Source organism: Sciurus carolinensis, chromosome 11, assembly GCF_902686445.1.
Source record: "Sciurus carolinensis chromosome 11, mSciCar1.2, whole genome shotgun sequence".
NCBI lineage: Eukaryota > Metazoa > Chordata > Mammalia > Rodentia > Sciuridae > Sciurus > Sciurus carolinensis.
In genome coordinates, this window is record NC_062223.1 from 94,163,931 (window position 1) to 94,189,498 (window position 25,568).

Genomic DNA, 25,568 nt, shown 5'->3' on the forward strand with positions numbered 1-25,568 from the left:
TTGAGGACTATTCCATCCCCCTTTCCTCCCGTAGAGAAACATGGCAAAACTGTGTTCTAGGGCGGGCTGCAAAAGTTTCATCTTCCACCTGGCCTATGCCTTTGCACGTGGACTAAGAAAATGCCGGCATGTCCCCCCAAAATATCCAGTGTTGTGCCACATGTCACAGTGTTGGACCTCAGCATACTCATGTTGTGAGCATGAGGAAAAGCCTTCCCAGCCCAACAGGGAGAGGTTTCTCCTGGTCTGAGAGGATCCAGTGTTGTCACAATGGCTGGAGAGAGCCATTTATTCCCAGAGCTTTCCTGATAAATGCTGGGCATCTCAAGCCAGTGAAGGACAAGGTGTACTCCACACCATCCTGGGAACCTACAAGCTGGTTCAACACAAGGACCTTGCATTCTCACCTACAGAGCATCATCTTTCAAGGCAGCCACAGATGGGAAACAGGATGCTTATAAACACCAGCATGTTTCCAGAAAGGAAGAGAATGTCTCAGGGAATCCCTCCCACTAAAGCCCAATTTCCTAACTTTGCACTCGCCACCAGTGATGAGGGATTTTTAAAATGTGAAGAGAGGTATAATTTTTATCTTCCTTCTTTCTTTCACTCTTTTGCAGGAAAATAAGCCAGTAGGCACCAGCATCTTGCAGCTGGTGGTAACAGACAGGGACTCCTTTCACAATGGGCCTCCCTTTACTTTCTCTATTTTGTCGGGAAATGAAGAAGAAGAGTTTGTGTTGGACCCTCATGGGATCCTTCGGTCAGCAGTGGTCTTCCAGCACACAGAATCTCCAGAATATGTGCTCTGTGTCCAGGTATGGCTACGTTCTCTGTCCTCAACAGGTTGTCTTTCTCTCTGTGCTTGTTTCACTGCCTGTTGGTTGGCTTTTCTCTCTCCAAGACAACATACTTTATTACTGTGAAGCAATGTTCCCCTTTTAATCTCAAATTCAATTTCACACCAATAAAAGTGGCCTGTGTGTGTGAAATTGAACAGGAAGGAAGGGAAGCTGCCCTGTTCAGGAAGGACATTTCTGTAGGTTGAGCCTGGCAGACAGTCACTTCACCTAAGTTGGCATTTTAAGAATCTTGGGGCTATAATTGGCCCCCAAAGAAACTCATTGGTTAAAGCTTGTGACTTTTTACTGAGCATTATTTGCCACATTACCGTACTGGAGGAAGCTACCAGTTGCTGTCTTAGTGGAATTTAGCTATAGCATGGCCTGTCCCTGGTGTGGCAGGAGGGGACCAAGGATTCAACGGGTACTAGCCTTCCAGTATCTTAAGTCCTCCAGGTCATTGGTTTGTGTGAAATGAAGTGGGATAGAAAGGCAAAAGTTGTGGGTATGCAAAGGGCATAAAGGGGAGCAAAAAACAAGAGAGAACACAGGATTCTCACATGTGAACTGTACCAATACTCAGATTTGGATCCCATCAGTGAAGCTGAGTGACTTTTCAACCCACAGGATCCCACAGAGAGCAACCCACACTAATTATGAATAGTGGCAATGATAAAACTAGTATAATTCTTCATACTTGTGTAGTTTTAAGTAAGATGTTAAGGGCTGAAGATGTAGCTCCGTGGTAGTATGCATGGGGCCCTAAGTTCCATTCCTAGCACCACACACACACACACACACACACACACACACACACTGAATTGTACATGTTATCTTTTTGGATAAATTATAGCTTGTTCTACTCCTTGAACCCATCCAAAATAATAACTGCCAGCTCTGAGAATACCCATGAACTCTTCAGTTGCCACCACTCTTTCAACAATACATATCACAGTATAGGATTTCAAGGGCCAGGAAAGATTTCCAGTGTCTTATATTCTGTCTAGTTGTTAGAAAGCAGGTGTCATATCTCAGGCTTTGGAATCCCCGTAGCAGGCCCTCCCCTCCTAGTCCCTTGAAGCAGACTACCACCAGGTCTGGCGCTTTCTTCCTTTATAAGGTCCCTGTGTGCATCAGTGATGATCCCTTTACTGCCTTATTCTCAATTGCCCCATACACATACTCTTATATAGGAGACTTTTGGGTAATTCCTCTGCTCATTCTCTTCTAACCCATCCCTCCCAGGTCAATCATTCCAGTTTGATTATGTTATTTTCCTAAGTGGGGGATGAACAAACTATAACCCCTTGGCCAAATCCTGCCCTCAGTCTCATTTTTATAAATAAAGTTTTATTGGAATATAGCCTCACCCATTCATTTTCATATGCTTTGTGGCTGCTTCCAGGCTGTAAGGACAGAATTAAGGGATTGTGATAGAGACCATATGACCCACAAAGCCTAAAGTATTCATTATCTAGCCCTTTACAGAAAATATTTGCTGACTCCTGCCCTAAACTGAAACTACAGCTCTAAGCTAAAACTCAAGCACTGTAGAGCTTGAAAACTTGGGCCCTGCAGGCTGAATTCTAGTCCCAAATTTCAGATTTTGAATTTCAGGGTCTTTAGGCCAATATCACCCTCCAGTCCTTCTCTAACCACAGGCCCATTACTCTGTCACCTTACCCCTAGCAGCTTCATGCCTTTCTGCCACCTTTCTGGCTTCTGACATTGGAGTGGGCAACCAACCTTTGGTTTGGAGTTCAAACTTGTCACTGAAATTTTAAAGTTCTCTACAGTTTGACTTCAAGTTCACCTAATTTACCAAACTTATCTCTTCCTATAGTGAGTCTCCAAGTCAGCATCTCTGGTTCGCATAGCCAATCAAATATAGAATGTGGGTGGCATTAGTAATAAAATTAGCAATAGTCATGTGGATATCACACACTAAATATTTCCATGGGTTAGGCCTGCTACGTAATTTACAATCACTCTTTTTCAGTCTCCAGCAGACAAGAACCCTGTGGGGTACATGCTTCTGTTTTACTCAGATTAAAGAGACCAAAATTGAGGTTCAGAGAAGTTGAGTAACTTACTCAAAGACAGATATGGAGTGAGTGACAGAGCTGAGATTCAAATTCTGGTCCATGTGATATCCTGTAAACACTTGCTCCTACACTGCTTTCACATGAAATGACACATCTCCCCTGATCTCACTTAGCCTTTGGTCCCACCATCCCAGATACCTGCCCTTTGGACCAAGCCCCTGGGACTTTTCCCTCCTTCTGAAGTGTTATACCACTGACTACCTCCACATTTCGTGTGGCAGGAGTTCAGTAAAGATCTACTGTCAGAGTGACTGTTGCAGCAATGTTTACATCAAGAGAGAGAAAGAGACAGGGTTTTTGTTTTGTTTTGTTTTGTTTTTTAATTTGGGCTACCTGTTTAGCCCTGTAGTATGCTATATTTTATTCTAAGCTTCACTATGATATAATTCCTACTTAAATAATGTTGTTTCCTAAATGTTGCAGAAAAGTGCATCTGGTCCAATCCAAAGGAAAGAATCCAACAGAGAACAAAGATTCCTTTTTCAACTGGGAATACCATTTTATGAATTTTTTCCCTTGTTTTCTGTCCAGAATGAAAATAAGGCCAGCTAGTGTGGGCATGCTAGGTCTCAGCACCCCCATCCTCCTTCCCCGTTCACCCCCACCAGCATTGTTGTATTGACACATTTTATTGTCCATAACAGAGTGCACATATGGGGATTGAAGGTGATAAATCATTCCTCTTACTTAAATGCACATCCTCAGCATTTTACACAGTTGTGAAAGGGGATGGAGATAAAAGCAAACTCAGTTAAAGGTACATCTTCTGAGGTTCTTTTTTTTTTTTTTTTTCATTACTATGATTTCTTTCTTAATTCCTTGTCTTTCTGCCTCTTGGTGGCCCTAGGCAAAGGACTCAGGAAAGCCACAGCAAGTTTCTCACTCCTATATCCGTGTGCGGGTCATTGAGGAAAGTATCCACAAGCCCACGGCCATCCCTTTGGAAATTTTCATTGTCACCATGGAGGATGACTTTCCAGGGGGTGTCATTGGGAAGATCCACGCCACGGATCAAGATATGTATGATGTGCTCACATTTGCCCTGAAGTCAGAGCAGAAAAGCTTGTTCAAAGTGAATAGTCATGATGGAAAAATTATTGCCCTCGGAGGCCTGGACAGTGGCAAGTATGTCCTGAATGTGTCTGTGAGCGATGGGCGCTTCCAGGTGCCCATCGATGTGGTCGTGCATGTGGAGCAGTTGGTGCATGAGATGCTGCAGAACACTGTCACCATCCGCTTTGAGAATGTGTCCCCCGAGGACTTTGTGGGGCTGCACATGCATGGGTTCCGGCGTACCCTGCGGAACGCAGTCCTCACCCAGAAGCAGGATAGCCTGCGCATCATCAGCATCCAGCCTGTGGCAGGCACCAGCCAGCTGGACATGCTGTTTGCAGTGGAGATGCACAGCAGTGAGTTCTATAAGCCTGCCTACCTGATCCAGAAGCTGTCCAATGCCAGGCGACACCTGGAGAATGTCATGCGCATCTCAGCCATCCTGGAAAAGAATTGCTCGGGCCTGGACTGTCAGGAGCAGCACTGTGAGCAAGGCTTGTCACTGGATTCCCATGCACTCATGACCTACAGCACAGCTCGCATCAGCTTCGTGTGTCCACGTTTCTACAGGAATGTGCGTTGCACCTGTAATGGTGAGTGCAGTATAGAGAGTTCCCTCCCACCTCTTGAGATTTTAGGAGTTGACTGGGTTACCATTCCTGGAAGTCATGCACTCAATCACTCATTCAACTGAATATTAAGTAACCACCTGTTATGTGCCAAATAACCATGAAAGATTCTGGGACTACAAGAGAAATAAGACATCAGTCCCCATTCCCTTGGAGGTTTAGCTTTTGAGCAGCACAGACAGGCAAGCCCAGGTGATACGTTTTGTTAGATAGCTATACAACTCCTGGGGCAGGGTGCAGTGAGAGAGGAATTTTCCTAAAGAGAGTGTCCTATAGGCCGAGATAAAGGTCAAGTAGGAATTAGACAGGGGAGGGAGAATATTCTAGGCAAGGGGCTGCTTGTATGAGGAAGGCTTAAGGGCAAAAGAAGAACCTACATGGAGGAGATGGAAAGAGCTTTCCTCTGGCTAGAAGGAGGCAGCAGTAATGACAAATGAGATTGGAAAGCAGGCCCAGTGATCATGAGAGGACCATTTGCCAGGATGAAGAATTTCTAAATTATTCCAAGGCGGTGAGAACCATTGGCTGATTAAAAGTGAAGAAGTGACAGGATCAGATCTGTCATCACAAAGGGCAGCAGAGGGGAATGGATGAGATCGGGCCAGGCTAGGGACAGGGAAACAAGTTTGGAAACTGTGGCAGAGGGTAAAGGCAGTTCGATTTACTTCAGTGAGAAACAGGGGCCAGATGTCCAGGAACACAGTTAGAAGATTGATTCAGCCCTCAGAGCCACAAGGACAGAATGGTTCGTGTTTGTTGATGTAACTACAGTCATTGAACCTTGACCTTTACTGGTCAAAGGCCATAGCTGCACAGTCACATGCCCTTAGTGGTCAGTGAGAAAGATTGCTCTTTTTTCCTCTCCCCGATGTGTGGAGCCATAAATTCACTGTTCTCTTCTAAGAAAATTGCACCCAGAGTTTTTCTATCCAGTGTGAACTTGATCCACAGGACCTGTGGCCAGAAGAAAGGCCATTTGTAAAACATCCCTGTAGGTAATTGGGGAGAGAGAGTACCCCTGGCCTCTTCCCTTGCAGAAAGTTTTGGGTTTCATTTTGGAGAATAAGCTTATCGGAGGGAGGACTTAGGGATCACAGCTCCCTCAAAGAGATATTTTGGCGGTCTCCAATCAACACAGAAAGGTGCCAAGCATTCACTCAGTGGTACCCAGTAAATTGTTTGCATTTTTATCAGGTAGATGCAGTGATGACCAGACCTGTGAAATATGTAAACTAGCTGCAAAGTAACTTGAAGAGCCCATGTTAGGTAAAATGCCTTTCTGGCAGATGTCACCACCACCATGCAGAATTTATGAATGCCACTGTGCAGATCTTACTGAAATTCCCTTTGCAAGCAAACTGATTTCTACACCAAAGCTCCGTTAGGGCCTACACGCAATGATTCACAGCAGGGTTCAAAAGGGGATTTGGACAGGACAGGGCAGACTCTGAAGGAGAAACTATACCAGCTAATTAATTCTGAGAACTCAGAGCAAAAATCTATGGAGGTTGCAATGTCCCAGGCACTGAAGATTCAACATGAAAAAGATAGTGTACCCTGCCCTTGAGCTGGCTATGGTGTGGCCAGTCTGCAAGATCCTACTTGCTATAATACTGCCATAATAAGTACTGTGGAGCAGAAAGCACAAGGTCCTCCTGTGGCTTCTGTGATATTTATGCATAGAGACCACGTAAGTGCTGGGTCTTCCAGGATAAGTGTGAGTTCATCTAGAAGGCGCAGAGGGGAGGGATGGCAGGCCTTGCAGAATTTCTTTAAAGAAGGGATTTTGTAGGATCATTTTTGTTGGGGGTGGAAGGACTTGCTGTCCATTTTGTATGAGGTGCTAATGTTTTAAATGCAATAGGTTTCAAGGTGATGTCCCTGCCTTGGACTCCTATTCTCTCACCCCCACAAACCTTTCTATTCCCATTAAATCCAGAATGCCAGAAGGTTTTGTAATTCAGTTCCTAGAGAATCCAGAAGGAGGCCTCTAAGTTTGAAAAGTGAGTGTTTCTTCAACAAGAACTCTGCACATAATCAATCCAAGCTCTCAGCTTCTTCTGACCTTCTAGTCACTCTTATAATTAAACTTAAATAAAATCCTAGATTTTAGCAATAAAAGGAGCTAAAAAGGTCATCTGGACCAGACCCATCTTCAGCAGGGGATGTACAATAATCTCCATTTTATAAATGTGGTAGTTATATGCTTTGCCCAGGGCTGTACTCCTGGTGAGAGTGGCCTGCTGACTCAGCATAGGGTCCCTTTGGTCCCTATTTTATTGTGTGCTCTTTTTTTTTTTTTTTTATTGTGAACAAATGGGATACATGTTGTTTCTCTGTTTGTACATGGCGTAAAGGCATACCATTTGTGTAATCATAAATTTACATAGGGTAATGTTGTTTGATTCATTCCGTTATTTTTTCCTCCCCCCCCACTCCTCCCACCCCTCTTTTCCCTCTATACAGTCCTTCCTTCCTCCATTCTTGCCCCCCTCCCTAACCCTCACTCTAACCCTAACACTAACCCCTCCCATATTGTGTGCTCTTAAGAACAAGGACTTTACTATTTTTTGTGTGTGAATCATAACCTCAATGCTACCTACTCAGTGAGAGTACCCAAATAGGCCCATTTTCTTAGCAGACTAATAGTCAACCTCATAATAGAATTCCAGTAAGGCAGAGAGAGGTTCTCAGCCTCCAGGATGCAGAGAGAGGGCTTTAGAGAAATGCTGAGCCCCACACTCAGATATGAACAATAGGTTTAGGCTGCAGCAGTCTCAGAGTCTACACATACTATCTGTGCCATTCAAATGCCAGTGATCACCAAAAATTGGAGAGATCTCACAGCGAGGTAAAGAGGAAAGAATTTCCTCCACGTTCAGGGGGCAAGCTCTTGGTTGTAATAGTAATCACCCTCACACCTCTTCTAAAGTTTCTTCCTAAATAAAAATACAGTGGAGAATTGTTAAGGTAAACATTAGTCATTTTTAGGCTTCTTCTCAGTTATTAGACAGGTGGATAGGAGATTTCATTTAATTCAACAGAGCCTCTCCCCCTCAACACACACACACACACACACACACACACACAACTTGTATTGACTATTTATCTGTTTATCATTGGAGGTTCACAAATTTATTAAATGGACTTTCCCAGCACTCCTAGAATAATTAGCATGATAAATAGAGGTACCTATCCATTCTGGGCTGTATAGAAATGTGGATACAGATGTGGCCTCAGTGTTCTACCCTCCCCCCAACTTCCTCCCATCTTTTTCTCATGCGGATTTTTGGGTTCAATTATCATCGTTAGCATCTTGAACCAAAATGCTGACTTGTGTTAACAAAATGAAAACAGATTTGAATTTTAATGCCAAATGCGCTCATTAAATTCTAGCTACCACGAAGTATCACATTTGAACAGAACTTCAAGAGATATGTGTCAGAAGATGGCTCCTGGTGAACTTCAGGAACTTAAGTTGTCTGACACCAGCTTAAACAAATAGAGACTGAAATATGCCCTGGAGTCCCAATGAGGGAAGACAGAGGAGTGGGCACCAGAACAAACATAAGCTGTACTGATAGCCCATTATTTAAAGTTTCCATTGATTTTTCAAAAGTCTGATTTAGAAATATATCAAAAATGAGAGAATGGACTCCCGATGAGTCCATCAGAGTTTAAAGCCAATGTGTTCATGAGATTGATAGCAGAACCAGATGCCTTAGTTGCCATTTTTATTCAGAAATGGAACCTAGAGTTCCAAGTGAAATCAATGAGGCATTATGAAGCATTACCATGGGTGAGGTCCTTGCCAGACAGATGAGTGAGACAGTGGCCACACCTTCAAACAGCAGGAACAGGTGCTGTCATAGGGTGCCCAGGGTACTGAGAGCAGTACTGCAGACCTGGAGGCGATACTACCTGAGTGAGGCCTGAAAGGATGCCTAGAATGAGGCAGGTGCCCAGGATGAAGTGTTCCATGCTGAGGAGCATGACAGGGAAAGTGTGATGTGAGAAACACCGTGCAATTCAATGCATAGGTCAATGCAAGGACACACATGACAACTCATACGTGTTGAGCCATGACCAGGTTCATGCTATGTTTCACACGTACATAATTACATCGAACCTTTGCTGTAACCCAATAGGTTAGGTGTCATTAACTTCAAAAATTAAGGAATCCAAGACTTGGCAAGGTCAATTAACTTGCTCAAGGTCACAGAGCTAATAAATGGCTGGACCAGGATTCCTACCTGATCATTTTACTCAAAGCATTTCTTAGCCATTATATTTTACTACCTCTGTGAATATTTGGAAGGAACTTGGAAGATACTTAGTCTAGTCTCCTACCCACTACAGACATCCTTTTTGCTATGTCCCTGGCATAGAAATTCAATTGATAGGTAAATGGAGCTATTTACAGGTGATCATGCTAATATTCTTTAAGCTCAATAAAATTATATAATGATGGCATCTATGAGACAGTAAGACACTTAAAACCTAGGTTTGATGAGTTTTTTTGAAAAGGAAAAAAATTTGAGATTGAGTTTACTCCTAGGGTAGGGTTTGTTAATGCTAATTATCTGAAGACAGAACCAACGGACCTGATCCCAGTGGTTTTGAATAATCCTAAGTGTTATCTCTGCATCTTAAAAAGGATCCCTATGAAGTAGAAAGTTTCTATTTTTCATTCATAAGAGATCTGTCTCTACAGATCCCTTATCTCCAGCACACATGAGACCAAAGTTGCCAGAGAGATTTGACATTGCTTCTCAGTGTGAATAGTCCTTATATATTCCATCCATGCACAATGACCTGCAGGGAGTATGTCTAAAATGAAGCTGCATTCACCCTTTAGTGAAATCACACAGAAAAGATGGCTGAATCAAGCAAACAGTATTCTGAGAGAGTCTTTGCTTCTGGGCACACACAAGAGACCACTTCAAAGCTGAAACCTGGGGAGAACATGTTTAAAACTTCTTGCAGTCCATGTATTAAAAAGGAAGCTCGTTGACTTATGTGGCATTGGCCAGGACATAGCATCTTGGCAAAGCAAGTGGGTTCAGGGTGTGGGATGTTTACCGTTAGTTATTGGATTCTTCAATGTAATGAAGCAGCGACATAAATCAAGAGGATAAGTCAGCTCAAAGTGGCAGCGTAATAATCATAGCTAGAAACTGATGTATTTGCTGACAGTGTAGACTTAATTCTGGGGTCTCTGGGAATGCTGAGGAGATGAGAGGAGAGTCATAAATATGGTAGTGAGACCCTTCCAAAACCTCTAGAGGACCACCCTTCTGCTTGCATGTTCCAAAGCACTGAAGTTCCTGCTCCAGTTAATCATCTGTTGTCAACGCCATAGAAAGTGACCTAAATTTCCACCTGAGCAAACCTACAGAAGGCAGAAAACCTTCTTTGGGAGAACAGCCACACTGTGTGTACAGGTCTCTGGTGGAGGGAGGGACCAGGTGTGAACACCTGCACCGGTGAGATGGAGAAGGCGGTGCAGACACACAGCTGCATGCACCCTGTGCATTGCTGAATAGAAAACTCCAGGCCCTATTTATGCCTCGAATACACACAGTATTGTCTATCATCTATCATCTTATGCATCAAGAATCTTGCCCAAAAGGGACAGCATGTAAAAGATCACACCTGAGTTCAGGTTCCCACCAAGTTGTTAATTGAGTTAGTGTCTCGATCTTGAGACATTGTTTAACAATTTTTTAATATTTAAAAGTTGCTTTCACATACCCTAGCCCAATTTTCACAGTGCTATGAAGAATCATTATCCTGATTTTTCTCTAAAAGAAATCAAGATCCAGAAAAGTCAAGCAAATTATTCAAGTCCTCACAGTGAATAAATCACATTACTATCCAGGGCCAAAATCCAGGTCTGCAGCTTGCCAATGCAGTCAGTACCCTTTCTGATCACACTACCCCACCTTCCCAAGGGGACCAGAAATGGGAACAGAGCTTATTCCACCTGCTTTATGTTGTGACAGAAATTAAAAACGTCTGGTCCTGCCCTTGCATACAACAAATGGTGTCAGCTGGTTTGATAAAGTGGGAGCCTCCCTTCCTGCTCACTCTGGCACCAAATTGATGGATGCCTGGAGATGCAGAGTATGCAGGTCTGCGAGCCCCCACTCCCCAAGCTGTCACTGCACACAGCACAAGTTCATTAAACCTGGATTATCTAATGATAGTTAATAAGATAAACTTCTCCCCAGAAGCCAAAAGGAGTTGACACTGTTCTCTTAACTGGTACTCAGGAGCTGATGAGGCACTTTCTGCCAGCAGAGAGAGGGTCTTTAAGACTCTTAACAATAATAGGTATATACATTTCCCTGAAAAGGGGATACGTCAACATGTGATTTCTAAAAACAAGTTAACCCATTATCACTAACTTAAAGTGTACTGGATTTTATGTAGCTAGATAACTTCGGGCTTTGACTAGAAAGAGGCTTATTATACCAAAAGCGTCCCCAGGACCCAAACCTGGGTTCATCTGAGACACTAAGACACATGATATTTTTCAGATTTGGCATCCAAAGGTCAAGTTCCTCTGATAATTTGTATTTCAGAACGGACCTAATTTCTTAGACAGTTTGCAGAGAGGAAAGTACTGCAGCATTTTCTATGAAAAATATTTAGTTTTGAGAAATCTGTTTTTCAATACCTTTGTAAGTATTTACTGGGAATAGACTGCACAAGATCACATCTGTCTCCAGCTAAGGAGGGTACTGCATGTACTTGACCCGCAGGTTCTAATCTGCCTCATACTTCCCTGATCCACAGAGTGAGCCAGGGAGCAGAGCATCCTGACAGCAGCAGCTGGATGGTATGTTTATGGCTGAGCATGTTCCAGGCTAGGACTTGGAAGGAGGCCACAGAGGATTTTTAAAGCATCAAGAGACACATTTCTTACCAAAAACTGTCCCCTTGATGCTAAAGAAACCATGAAAACAAAAAGAAAGAAAAAGAACCTATCAAAGTCAATGGCTGCTGGAATGCTGGAATGACTATGTTATTATAAATCTAATATTCACATTAATATTGTTAACTTTAGAATGCACTTGTTGCAATATTTATATTATTGTTTTTAATGTATCCTCCAGCTACATTTTTCATAGTGGAGATTTGCTCTAGTGTAATCCATTAATTAGTGACTGTGATTATATGGCACAAGAAAGTTAGAACAAAAACTATATGCAGTGGCACACACCTGCAATCCCAGCAACTCCACCCAGGAGGCTGAGGCAGGAGGATCATAAGTTCCAGGTCAGCCCTTGGCAACTTAGAGAGACCGTGTGTGAAAATAAAAAGTATAAATGAAAAAGGGTTGGGAATGTAGCTCATTCTAAAGTACCCTGGGGGTTCAATCGAGAGAGAGAGAGAGAGAGAGAGAAGGAAAGAAAGGAGGGAGAGAGGGGGAAAAGGAAATTAGAATAAAAGGAGCTGGGAGTTTCAGATTCAGTTGGTGGTTGAAGTGGCTTTGTGCTTTATACCAAAATAGGAGATATGGATAAGGTAAGAGGCCCTGTACTAATTATCAGGGCAGACTGATGGTAAAAGAAAAAACCATTGAACAATCCTCCACAGTATAATCAGAAATGAGTTTTAAAACTTAATGCTGCCATTTTATTTGAATTTTTGATAACCCAATAGTGACATAACTTTTTCTGACTTTCCATGACACATGTTCCTATATGTAGGAAATATATTGCTTGCTTCATAAAGTTATTAAAATTAAAGATCCTAGAACAGTGCCTGGAATAAAAACATACTCTCCAAAAGCATTATGTAATATCGAAATTCTATTAATTTTTCAAGAATAGGAAGTCTTTTAAACTCCCCAAACGAATATGATTTGAACCTTTCTGGCATCTTTTGCCATTTAATGTTTTTGAGAAATTTGTAAATATGTGTGATTTTTTTCCAGTGAAATATTAAATTTCTTGAAAATAGGGGGAAAAAAAGCCAAAATGTGAATAAAAAATAGACGTTCCCAAATGCCCAATTTGCTCCAAAATATGGTATTTAGGTTGTGGTATATACACTCACAGATGTTTTAGTTTTAGTTTGTTTTCTTTTTAAAACATTACCATAATTTCTACAAGGATATATAACTTTGCCATCACAGGTCTGAAGTTATCTAGCCCTTTTTTAATTCTTTGAAACAGAGCCTTTTGAACTAGATTTTTGATAATGTAATGTTTCTTAACAAAACAGTCATTTCATAAGACCAGAATAGACTATAAATGTAATATCTAAAGTTGTATCTCAGAAACATAGAAACTTATAGAAAAGTTATCCTTAGACTATATTTCTTTCTTTATAATAGAAAGAAAAAAGATGTTCATGGAACATGAACAACTTATAATCATAAACTACTAATAATCTGAAGGTAATATCCTGACAATCTAGGAGTTATATTTTTTATTTTTTTTACCTTATTTAAAATGTTTATAAAGGTTTTCAATTTTTTTTTATTTTTTTATTTTTATTATTATTGTATACAAATGGGATACATGTTGTTTCTCTATTTGTTCATGGAGTCAAGGCATACCATTTGTGTAATCATACGTTTACATAGGGCTACGATGTTTGATTCACTATTTTTTCCCTTCCCCCCCCTTCCCACCCCTCTTTTCCCTCTATACAGTCCTTCTTTCCTTCATTCTTACCACACTCCTTATCCCTAACCCTAAACCTAACCCTAAACCTAATGCTAACCCCTCCCACCCCCCATTATATGTCCTCATCCGCTTATCAGCGAGACAATCTAGGAGTTATATTTTTTATTTTCTTAGTACTGGGACTTCAGAATTGAAGGGCCTAGCACATGGTAGGCAAGTGTTCTACCACTGAACTACATTCCCAGCCCCAGTGACATATATTTAATGGCTTTTTGGTGTGATTGGGATACATTGTCACCTTCATGTGTCTGAGGTTAACATTGGGCTCAGTTTGCATTTTTGAGCATATACTAACTCCTGGTGAATATTTAGGAGTAATCTGGAGGCTGCAGGCAGCCAGAGATAAAAAAAAAAAAAAAAAACCCACAAATGAGGCAACAGAGAGTCAGCAGGGAAAGTAGTGAACATACTGTGAACAAACATCCGGTATGCATAACGTAAAGCCACCAACCATGGCTGGCAGGTTTCTGTTACTCAAACCCAAGTTAAGACTTTCCCTTTCTTTGTGAAGACTCCTGCTGTTGCCCCAGGAGATGCTTCTCCTCTGGTGCTTCCATTGCACCCATATACCTCTATCAAAACAATTGTCTTACCGTATAGTATTCTGTGTTTGCATGTTGGCATCGTTTCCTTCCATCTTTATATGCCCAGGCCTATCACTTCCTTGGCCTTGAATAGCTATTTTATTGAATCAGTATTTTAATTTTTTAATTGAATGAATATGCCAAACATTGTTAAATACTGGTTATCAAAACATTTTGAAATGGGCCATGAGATGGTTAAACAGCTATTTATGTTCCTTGAATATTAATCAGCACATGACAGGAATAAAGATTTGGGTAAAGAAAATTAGAAGATGTATTTCAGGGCAGTTGGGTCTTGTAGAACCATTTGTAGAGATCATTCTCAATTTTCAGTTAGAAATGCCTTCATCTTCTAGACTTCATAAGCTGGATCAGTGCCAAGAGTGACTTATATGATGAAACTATAAACCAGTGGAAAACAGGATTTATGAATTCTGAGTTTGCTTGTGCTACTTATATCGCTCCTCTTGAGGATTATAGTTTTTAAAATGTTTGTGTGCAGTTAGCATTACACTTATGCTTTCTTCTAAGAAATGACTGTATCCTGAAACACTGCTTAATGACAAGGAGAGCCATTATGGAAAGGAGCCTGATGACTGGCCAGCTCTTCCATGGGACAGATTACCTGATCTCAGGGCTATTCTCAGTTCACAGGGAAGGGACAATCCTTTAGGCCACGGCTAACCCATTTAGGAAATAACCATTTCAGTCATAGGTTATTTTTAATTTGAGTCTCCTTTCCTATCGTCCTTTTACCATTTACACTCTTGCCAGGTTGAAAGGGGCCTAATTACACTTGAAATATCTAGGTCCTTTGAAAAGAACTCTTCCCTCAGTGAACCCCTATCTACCCTCAACACAGTTCTGACCTAACTCGCTTGGGTCCTGAATTCTGCTTTAATCAGTTAATCTGCTCTCCAGGATTTCCCTTCTGAAGGATTAACCTTTCATCTTACTGTGCTGTGAACATCGAACAGGTAGAAAGAAAGGCTTTCTTTGCCAAGGATAATACTACTATTTTTGATAGCTGGTAGGGCATGCTTCCAGCTAATCAATAAAATAGCATGTAGCAGAAGGGATTAGGGAACACTGTGAGTTGTGCTTTCACAATTGAGAATTAGGCATAATTTTCTTTAGAAACATCTTGCCCCCACTGCCCTGAAATCAACAGCTAACATCTTCTGTGGTCTATCCTCAAGTTTTTAGGGCAGAGACAGGCTGTAGAAGAAATCTAAACACAAGTGACATATGCAAATGGCTGCCAAGATGCATATGAGCAGAAACTTTGCATAGTTATCTTTCTTCAGCTGAGCTCGGTCTGAGTGCGCATGAGCATACTTTAGTCCTAAAGGAGGAGAACCTCCATCTCCAATTGATTTTTTTTTTTTTTTTTTTTTTTTGAGACAGGATCTCACTATCTTACCCAGGTTAGACTCAAACTCCTGGGTTCAAGTGATCACTTCACCTCAGCCTCCAGGTGTGCCCAGTTTCTCTTTATGCTTTGCATTTTTCCTGCTTCAGTCTGGCAGTGAGTTTTAGGCAGACGTAGGTGAAGCCTGTTTGGGTGCCTCTGCTTCTGGATAACCTCTTTATTACTAGGCTCAGAACTTGTAGCAGTCAGCTCTTGATCCATTCCCGTGCTCCCTAAAATGTTGGGTGAATCCTTTTGTGTACTGATCATGCCTGTTCCCACTTTGCCACAGGAGGACTGTGCCCAGGGTCCAACGATCCTTGTGTGGAGAAGCCGTGTCCAGGCGACATGCAGTGTGTCGGTTATGAAGCCAGCAGGAGACCATTCCTTTGCCAGTGTCCACCAGGGAAGCTTGGAGAGTGCTCAGGTGCAGAGGGTCATGGAATGACAAGGGTCTATTTTCATACTTCTGAAACACTTGCCCTGGAGTAAATCACATGCCCAGGCCTCTCCAGGAGACATTTCTGTGCTCATAAAGCATTTTCCTTCAGGATGGAACATAGTTAACAGCCAATCTCACATTTACTTGGGACTTAGCACAGCAGCAGACTATACTAAAGAAAATTGTAAAGACTGAACTCCTTATGTAAAAGGGAGACCATGACATGTATTCTCAGTCATGTCACATGACTGTGAAGGATATAAAATTATGGAAAATAGAAGCCTATTGGTTGGGCAGAGTCTGAGTATCTGTAGCACAGCTTTTGATGTTCAAAAGGCTGTACAAATTCATAGCCACAAAAAGATGAACAGGAAGTAGAACTGAGCTGATCCTGTTGACCATCCATAGAGTAACCCCAACACAGAACACCAAATAAGCCAGTTCTTCCTGGAAATGTACAACCAAATTCATGTTCCAGAGAGAAGAGGTACTTACCTCTGCATCTTAAAGAGAAAGATAAAAATCAGTATTTAGATGGTTTTAATTCAAATGATTCTTTCTTTTCTTTAGTTTCAATATTTCTTTTGATTCACATATTATCTACCACTTCTTTCCTCTAAAAAGAGTATTATTCATTTTGGATACCAATACCAATTTTGGAATCCAAGAAATATTTATTTGATCATAATAGTAATTATAGGGAAATAAAAAATAATTATGTCTAGCATGTGTATGGCACTTTTCTAAGCACTGGGTTTTAGAAATTCTGTCTTTGCAAAGAGAAGCATTGTTCATAAAAATGGAAGCCAAAGTTCTTTTACAGTTGATTTTAAGAATGGAGGTACCCATAAAGCAAAGGGACAACCAAAATGCTTGCATAAGTTAACTAAGTCTCATACTTAAAAGAAAAGCATGCTTCTCTTACCCCAGCACTTGTGTCATGCACTTAGCAGGTGGATATGCAGGTGACCATAAAACCAAGCCTTATAACTTCTGATGTCACTTTTGGCAAAACTCCTTTCTCTTTTCTAGGTAGAAAACTTTGTTGCTGATTATCAACCACCTGGTATATTTCCACATTTCCAACTTTCACCCTAGCAAGGCAACTTTTCAGCCATTACTTTCCTTGTTATAGCATGAAGTTGAGGATAATTAAAAAAAGATGGCGAGCTCAGAATTGGACAATGGGGACTTGGACTAAAGATTCTGGGAGGGAAAACCTTGAAATCAACAGTCAGAAAATAGAATTGTAACTATACGTGAATATCCTTCCTATCAGTTACCTTTTTTCAACAAATGACATAAATTGGCTATTAAGACATCAGGATACTGGAGGAATTATGGATATTATTTTAAAATGGTTTGTAATCTTTGTTTCACAGAATTGACAGTTCTTAATTGCATAAGTGAAAGAAATTGAGGGAGTCATGAAGTGGTATCTTAATGCTACTTTTTGCAAGTGGGAGTTGGGAATTTAGTGACACTAAGAAAATTTTGTAGAACTTACCAAGTTGCCCTTGGTGCAAGATAACTAAGATTTTTTTGGCACCAGATTGGTTAATAATTTATTTTTTTACTGAAATTAGAGTGTGACATGAAATGAAGACCCAGTTTTTAGTCAAAACTGCTTTCTCCTTGATGCCTTCATTAATTTCTCATGGTCTTTAACCAACTTGCTGGGCAGTTGTTGGGTAATTTTGTGTATCCTGCTTGTTTCTGGATGTTAAAAGAACATGTCTTCTTGTAATGGTCTTTTCAGGGCACACTTCTCTCAGTTTTGCTGGGAATAGTTACATCAAATACCGGCTTTCTGAAAATAGCAAGGAAGAGGACTTCAAACTAGCTCTGCGCCTGCGAACCCTGCAAAGCAATGGGATTATAATGTACACCAGAGCAAATCCCTGCATCATTCTGAAGGTGCGTAAAATGGAATATCTTTTCTTATGGTCAAATTTTAGGTGAGCACTTTGGCTTTGGGTTGGGGACTGCTGAAATTGGTTTTTTTTTTTTGTTTTTTTTTTTTTTTTGGTATTTGAATTAGAAAACCAGAGCAGGCTTCAGGGCAAAGGAGAACAGCAGCAGGACTGGGAAGTGTGCCAATGGCCCATTTCCTTTTGAGTATCCTTCAAAATTGGCTCATGGTAGACTGGGGCATCTCCCTCTAGGGTGAATTCAAGTACTGGCCTCCTTTGAGCTGTAACTACTCAACAGTTTATGAGATCATGTGCCTTCATCAATTCCATGCCAGGTGGTCTTTAAAGAATTGTCTGCCTCCTCTTCCACCACAGGGGTCTGTCCCCACTGACTTCTGAAGGCAACTTCTCTTCTTGCTTAGTGGGGAAGTTGGAAATCAGATAAATAAGATTCCACTTATCCTATCATGACCAAAGTAAACCAATTGTTAAATCATTCCCCGGCTTCAAAAACCCTGTTAAGGCACGCAGATTTCCTTTAGAGCAAATCAGGCATTTGCATTCAGCTCAGGGCATCTAGTACTTTCATGAGAACAAGAACAAAAATGCCAACAGCTTTATGTGCTTCATTTGAAAAAAAATAAAGTTAACATCGTTATACATTATCATCCCCATTTGATGAAGAAGAGGACAGCAGTTTAGAGAGGTTATGTTATTTACCCAGGTTTGCACAGCTAAATGGCAAGACCTGAACCCACACTTTAGGGTCTCTCGCTTCATGTCTTTTATCTTCATGACACCTCTTCCTCTTGCCACTGAAACTCATTTTATCAGAGGTCACATTCTGTGCAGCTGTAGACCAGATTCAGCCTTCTAGCATGAGGAGAAGGGAGATTCAATGCTGTTCTCGATAGGTTGCTATACCAGTCCATTGTAAGTGCTTTTCAGAAACTCTCAGAGCCTGTCCAGTAGAAAACACCCATCTTAGAGGAATGTTGGAAATCTTTCCCCCACCAAGATTTGGACTTAACTAGGAGTACAAAGGGCCTTTATAGCATCTGTTCTTTGATTGTTCAATATGTCGTATCCAAGTTGATTGGGTGGCCCAGTATTTAATTCTGAAGGCAGATGAAGAAGGTGAGAAATATGGAGCATATTAAATGCCGGTGGCTCCTCCTAACTATCTTACAGACCAAAACTTACCTACTTCTGGTATTCCCAGTATTACTGGGTGGCCAGAGTAAGTGAGTCAAGAGTTGGAGTTTAAAAGTTGGATATTTTTGTGGAGACTCTCCCACTATCCTTATTTATTCAACACAGAGAATAATTTTAGCTCTGGAGTGGAAAGGAACATTGTAGAAGAAAGTAAAAGAAGCACTATAGATGTACAATTTTAGAGAAAATATTCAAATCAAATATTTCTAGTAGAAGAAGAGAAATTTGAAAATCTAAGCCCTGTTTTTATTCACTCCTGGCTCCTATAGCAGCCTGCCTTGGGTCAGTAGATAATTTTCTAAATAATCCTGACAGTCGAGTTTTTGTGTAATTGCTGGGAAGGTCCCCACCCATTCTGAGCTTCTAGCTCTCAGTGACTCTCCCTAGTCTCATTATGGTCCCTTCTTTTCCTCCAAGCTCTAACCAGGGTTATGGGTTATAGAACATCCCTATGAGACTGATCCTTTCTATTAGCAAATCTCTATAGGGCACTAAATTTGAGAGAGAACAAAATCTGTGAACCTGAATGGCTTGATCCTAAAATGGAGCTTGTCATTTGACACTTCACTGACAAATGTCTGCAATGTGCAGATCCCTAAGGATGGAAAGGAAAAATAATTAAACCTTTTAGGCAGCTCCAGCTTCTAAGGTATATTGTATTTCAAGAAACAAGCATGCTTGTGAAAGTTGTGTAAACTGAACCTCTATAAATGGAATTGCAATAAACTAGGGATGGTTGGTATTTGAAGGGAGCCTTCCATTAATCCCTTTGTGATGTGAATCATCACTCCTACTCTGTCTGTTCTGTAAGTTTGCTTTTCATATGTTGGGTTTGACCAAAGTAGGACACAGCTGTACTGAACTATTACAGATACCCTCCCACAGTCACCAGCAATATCCACTTAGGGGATTTGAATCTGTTTGCTTAACATTTGCAGCCTCATGCAAGACTTAATTTCATTGGCTTTAGGTACAGTATGTGCCTTGTACTTTGGTTCAACAAGTAAGCGGAAATGCTTTGTTTAAACTGCACCTCTTCACTGTTTATACTTCCCCAGTCAGAGTGCATTCTCTAAAAACATACTTAACATAATCAGTGGAGTGAAGGGTACTCCTTAAAGATAAGTAAAAAACTTAATGGAGACCTCGAGAAATGAAAATGTTCATGGACAGAAGAGTTACTGTCTCTTGGCAATAATAAAAGGCACTCATTCTCCACCAATCCTTAATACCATGTCTTCCAAACGACAGTTCAGGCTTACTGTAAACACCCAAATACAATAAAATCAAAGCACCATTAAGATGAAAATAAAAGCTAAGAGTCAACCACCGAAGCAGGGAAGGGAGGAATATCATTATTAAAAACTCTAGGTTCAGGGGAACTACTTTTATTCAACATAAATCATGACTCTGAGTTTCCTGGCAGCGAAAGGAACCAGAGAAATAGTGGGATAGATTCTGTGACTCTCCTCATACCTATAAAAGAAATATGTTAGACCATGCAGAGATGTACAGAGAAATTGCCAAGAGAGCACAAGGAAACCTTGACTGTTAATCTAGAAATATCAAGTGTTTACCTTTTAGGAAAGTTAAAGGTGATACTTTGCTTCATTCTGATAATTTTGAGAGATGGCTATTTTGAGACCAAAACAAAGATAGGGAAAGTTTATTTAGTTTGTAAAACTGCCAACTCGTTACGGCCAGATCCTCCCAGCATAGACCAAGAGGTACCAAGGAAGAAGCTTCCCACCAAACTCAAGAGTTCCAAGGTCTATACAAGAGAGTCATTCAGTAGTGAGTTAACTTATAATAATTACATTGTATAATAACAGCAAAATACCTAATAGTTTACAAAGTACTTTCACATACATGTATTTTTGATTCTCATTTCCCCTTCTGGTGGGTTTGAATGTCTATATTGCCTTAGAGGGATTTGATGACTTGCTCAAGGAATATCTAGTCAATAGTGGGTCTAGGCATGTGACAAAGACAAGCAGGTCGAAAGTACTCAGAAATTACCAAAATAAGAGATTCCAGAGACTGGGATAATCATTCATCCATTTATTTATTTCTTCAGATCATATTTCTGAGTGCTTACCCTGGATCAGGTAGCCATTAATATGACTACCTTGAAAATAGATTTTTAAAAAGTTCTTTTTCTAAATATATTTAATGAACCTCTTACAAGATCCACAATTGTACTTCGTTTGCTAGAGTCTCACACCAAGGATCTGCTGTTGTAAGACTTTGTGCCATAATTTATACTTTTTACTCAAAATCCTACTTTTCCACAAAAGGACTTTATAGCTGATTTCTCATCTTCCAACCAGAAGCCACACCAGTCATGTACTAAAGCACATCACTAATTTCAAACAATTGCAAGGATCTAAATACTTTATATTAGGGCAGTACTTTCTGAATGATGCATTTACCTAGCTCAAGCACATCATTTCGGTATTATTGTTATAGACTATTCTGGCAGTTTTATGCACACCTCAATTTTTATTAAAATAGCTTGCCCTCTGATTTCAGAAAGTTTCATTCTTTGAAACAAAGGATCCTTTAAAACCAGGTAGACCCTATTCTAAAGAAAAGAAAAACTAAATATGATCAGAGCGTATTTTTCCAGTGTGAGTGGTCTCAAACATGAAAAGAACAAAGTGTTCTTTCCTCTCCCTGGCATAATATGCACAGAAATAGCAAAAGGTTATTAACTTTTCACAAGGTAACTTTTGGCATCAGCTTCTAGGTTGTCATATAAACAAGGCTGATAGTCTATATTAGAACTATGAAGATCCAAATGATTTTTCTTTGTAAAAAGGTGAGGATCATGTAAGCATCTGGCTTCTTTCATTTAGCAACATTACTGCAGTTATTTTTTTTCAACAGAAAAAAAGGAAACTTAATCATGTTCAGTGTTCATATGGGATAATTTTATTCCTTAATTAGAGAACTTTGAACTGTGTGAGTACATTCAGTCATGTTGGTTCTTCTGGGTGAATTTGTAACTAGTTATTAATTCAAAGGGTCTGGGTGGGGGTAGGAAAGGGGAATGGACCAAATAATATACTAATTGAACATTCTTTTATAAAAACTTACATGAATTGCAACCACCATCAGATTTTCCATGATAGACTAGGGATAGCATACTGTAGCCACAGGACAAACCAGCAGATGGGCTATGGAAAAAAGTAGTCTCCAAAGTCACATTTGATCATTTTATTACTTACATTGAAATATAAATATGGATATTATCCAGGAGCTGTCACTGAGCAAGTATTCTGGTATGATTTACAATATCCATTCGGTCCATTTTGTGAATGACAACAACAACAAGGCAAAAGCAATTGTGTAAGATATATGTGAAAGCTCTCTGAAAAGAAAATATATTTGTCTCAGTCCTTTTACCTTAGAATATTTATATTACATAGCAGAGCAGGTATGTAAAAAGTGTGTAGTATGTGACCAAGCATTCTGCAGTGAGCACAGTATCCTTGTTAAACAAGCCACAGTAGTTCTCTTTTCCAGACTCAAACCCAGAGAGGCCAAGCCACTGTTACCAGTGATCTGAGTGGTACTTAACAGAGCCTAAATTAGATTCAGCATTCCTCAATTCCCAGGGCTCTGACTGGTTCACAAAGCCCCTTGCCTTCCATATATACATATTAATGTGATATGAACCTATAAACTTTGTATGCAGATGAAAGGGTGCCAGAATGAGAGAATCCATGGAGCCACAAAAGCAGAAATGAGAGAACCTATGAATTGGTTGTCTTTGGAACATGCTTAAACATAGATGAAGAAATGCTTTATTTGTGAGAATGGGTGGTGCCATGATAATCACTAAGTCTACCATAAGTAAAACACATTTTGGAAAGTTTCAGCTCATTTCTATGAATTCAGTTGTTATTTATATCTCCTTAGCTGTTAGTGACCTGGAAGGTCTGTGTTGCCCTGTCATTTCCTTTCCTTTCATTTTTCGTTTCTTCTCTTGACAAGTATCTGTGCTCTGCACAGAAATACAAAAGCCAGCAGATCCTCAATGACAGCCTGCCCCCCTTTCATGACTCTGACACTGGTCTCCACAGGATCTTTTTGCTGGATCATAGACACAAGCCAGAAAAGAAGCTTTTGTCTCACAGGTTCTGACTGTGCATCCCTTCATGGCCAAATATAAACTTGGCTAGACAGGGGTCCAGCCCTCACTGCCACGATCCTAAAGCCACCTCACATTTCTTAGAATTATCGACAAGGGCGGACCAGAGAGGAGTCAAAGGTCAGCCCATCTCCTCAGCAACAGTTGAACTGGTTCTCCATGGAGGATTAATTGCTACCCAGCAGCTCTCTGCTAACCAGTATCCTTCAGTTGCACATACTTTCTTCCCTGTGTGTAATATCCCCTGGGGTTAGCCTCCTGGAAGGAGATGGATGCCCTCCCTACACTAGTACAATCAAAGCAATTCTCAGTTATAGCACCCTAGACCAGAGGTTGGAAAAACCCACAAGGTAAGAGCTAATTAGGAGATCCTCCTGGAAGAGCAAATGTTGTTAAATATACACATGTTCTAAGCACATGGCCAAGCCCTAAGAACTTTGTGATGTACTATATACCAAAGAACTATTTTAAGAATGCTAGTGTTTAATAGAAGTTTCAAAAGCTAAAATACCTGTGAAGCTGGGAACTAGGAAATCTGTATTTCTTCCTGTCCTCTTTCTCTCCCGTATAGCACACTCAATTAAACTTATTTGGGGAATATATAGATATACACATGTAGTCATCTCCCCTACTAAACCACAAGCCCAGGAGGGCAGAGTTGATTACTCTTTTTGCTCCATAGCACCTATTACACTGCTTAGCATGTGGTGCATGTCCAAAAAATATTAATGAATTCACAGAGATCATTCCTATGGTAGAAATGACTAAGAAGGGTGCAGAGAATAAACACATCTAAACAAGGATATTACTGTGAATTTTAAAAGGGAAGAAATCCACAGAAGAGAAAGGACAGATTTATAAAGCGGTGTTCATATCACTAATTACAGGAAGGTTTGTGAAATATCAGGCATGCATTTTCATGGCAGATAATGGAGAGGGGGTTAAAAATCAAACCACAGCAGATTTATGACTGGATCAAAAGTAATATCTGTCTTCAGGCTCCTTATGAAGCCCTCTGGTTAGTTAGGGTCATGGTGTTCAGGAATATATTGGGAGATGCAAATTTAAAAGTGCTCGGTATTACTTCCCACACAGATTGTGGACGGCAAGCTGTGGTTTCAGCTGGACTGCGGTAGTGGCCCTGGAATCCTGGGCATCTCCGGCCGCGCTGTCAATGATGGGAGCTGGCACTCCGTCTTCCTGGAGCTCAATCGCAACTTCACGAGCCTTTCCTTAGATGATAGCTACGTGGAACGACGCAGGGCACCCCTCTACTTCCAAACTCTGAGCACTGAGAGTACCATCTACTTCGGTGCCCTGGTGCAGGCAGACAACATCCGCAGCCTGACTGACACGCGGGTCACACAGGTGCTCAGCGGCTTTCAGGGCTGCCTGGATTCAGTGGTGCTGAATAACAACGAGCTGCCTCTACAGAACAAGCGCAGCAGCTTCGCCGAAGTTGTGGGCCTGACGGAGCTGAAGCTGGGCTGCGTACTCTACCCCGATGCTTGTGAACGCAGTCCGTGCCAGCATGGTGGCAGCTGCACAGGCCTGCCTTCTGGGGGTGAGTGTGTGGGTGCTATGGGCACCCTGCAGGGAGGGCAGGGGTCCTGTGATGCACTTGCAGGAGGTACTGCCCTCACAGCCATGACTAACCCAAGGGCTCTCCTAGAGTGGAGTGCACACCCAAGATGTGCACAGAACTTCTTAAACCTCTTTACTGAGGGGAAGTTTCAGAGCTTGACTAGTACAGTGTCCAGCTTAGTCAATCATCTGCAGCATCCCACAAAAGCAGCATGATGCCCAGGAGACCACAGATGCCATGAATTCTGCCCCCTTCCCTGCCCACCCCACAACCTGCTAGTCTTCTGTGACTTGGGCTAGTAGGACACCGTTTTAAGTTGGACCTTCATGAGCCAACTACCTGTCACTGCAGAATGATGTGTAGCAGTCTGTGTTGTATAAACATAACTCTTCCAGGAGCTCAAAAGAGTTGGGGATGAATCTGGTACCCCAGGAATAGTGGAGGCCCTTGGAGCATGCTTTTGAAAACATGTATTAAACAATCTAGTGACTGCTCTAAAAAGGAGTAGGAAGTCAAGAATAAGGAGAGGGAAATGTACACGAAATCTCAGGAGGAATAACATTCAAGGAGGACATAATGCTTTACCCCAATAATTTTTCCCCAAAGATACATCATTAAGAAAGAAAGAAAAGGGAAGGAGAGAGGGAGAAAGAATTATAGAGTATTTCTGTTGTTTGAGGGAAAAGCCAAGATTATTTAGGATCTAGAAGTGCAAAGATAAAAGAATCCCTGACTTTACCCAGATGCCGAGTCTGTGTTAAGGTAAACTAGGCCAGACATTCTTCTGGCTGAAATTTGCCACCTCCCAACAGCCCTACTGCTGATTCCATTCCAGCCCCTTTGCCGAGTTGCTCAGCAGTAGTATGATTAGCAAATTTAAACCTTCTTCACAAATCACTTAAGAGATTCTGCTGTGTGCATTACCATCTAA

General features: G+C 41.1%; 1 protein-coding gene across 1 annotated transcript in view; it reads left to right on the forward strand.

Moving 5' to 3' along the window:
- Fat3 (FAT atypical cadherin 3) overlaps positions 1–25,568 on the forward strand; it is a 595,529-nt gene that overhangs the window by 543,862 nt on the left and 26,099 nt on the right. The window contains exons 18-22 of the mRNA XM_047518553.1: positions 621–818; positions 3,795–4,593; positions 15,619–15,753; positions 17,528–17,685; positions 24,148–24,616. Of these exons, the coding sequence (XP_047374509.1) occupies positions 621–818; positions 3,795–4,593; positions 15,619–15,753; positions 17,528–17,685; positions 24,148–24,616 (1,759 nt within the window). The remainder of the gene's footprint in view (positions 1–620; positions 819–3,794; positions 4,594–15,618; positions 15,754–17,527; positions 17,686–24,147; positions 24,617–25,568) is intronic.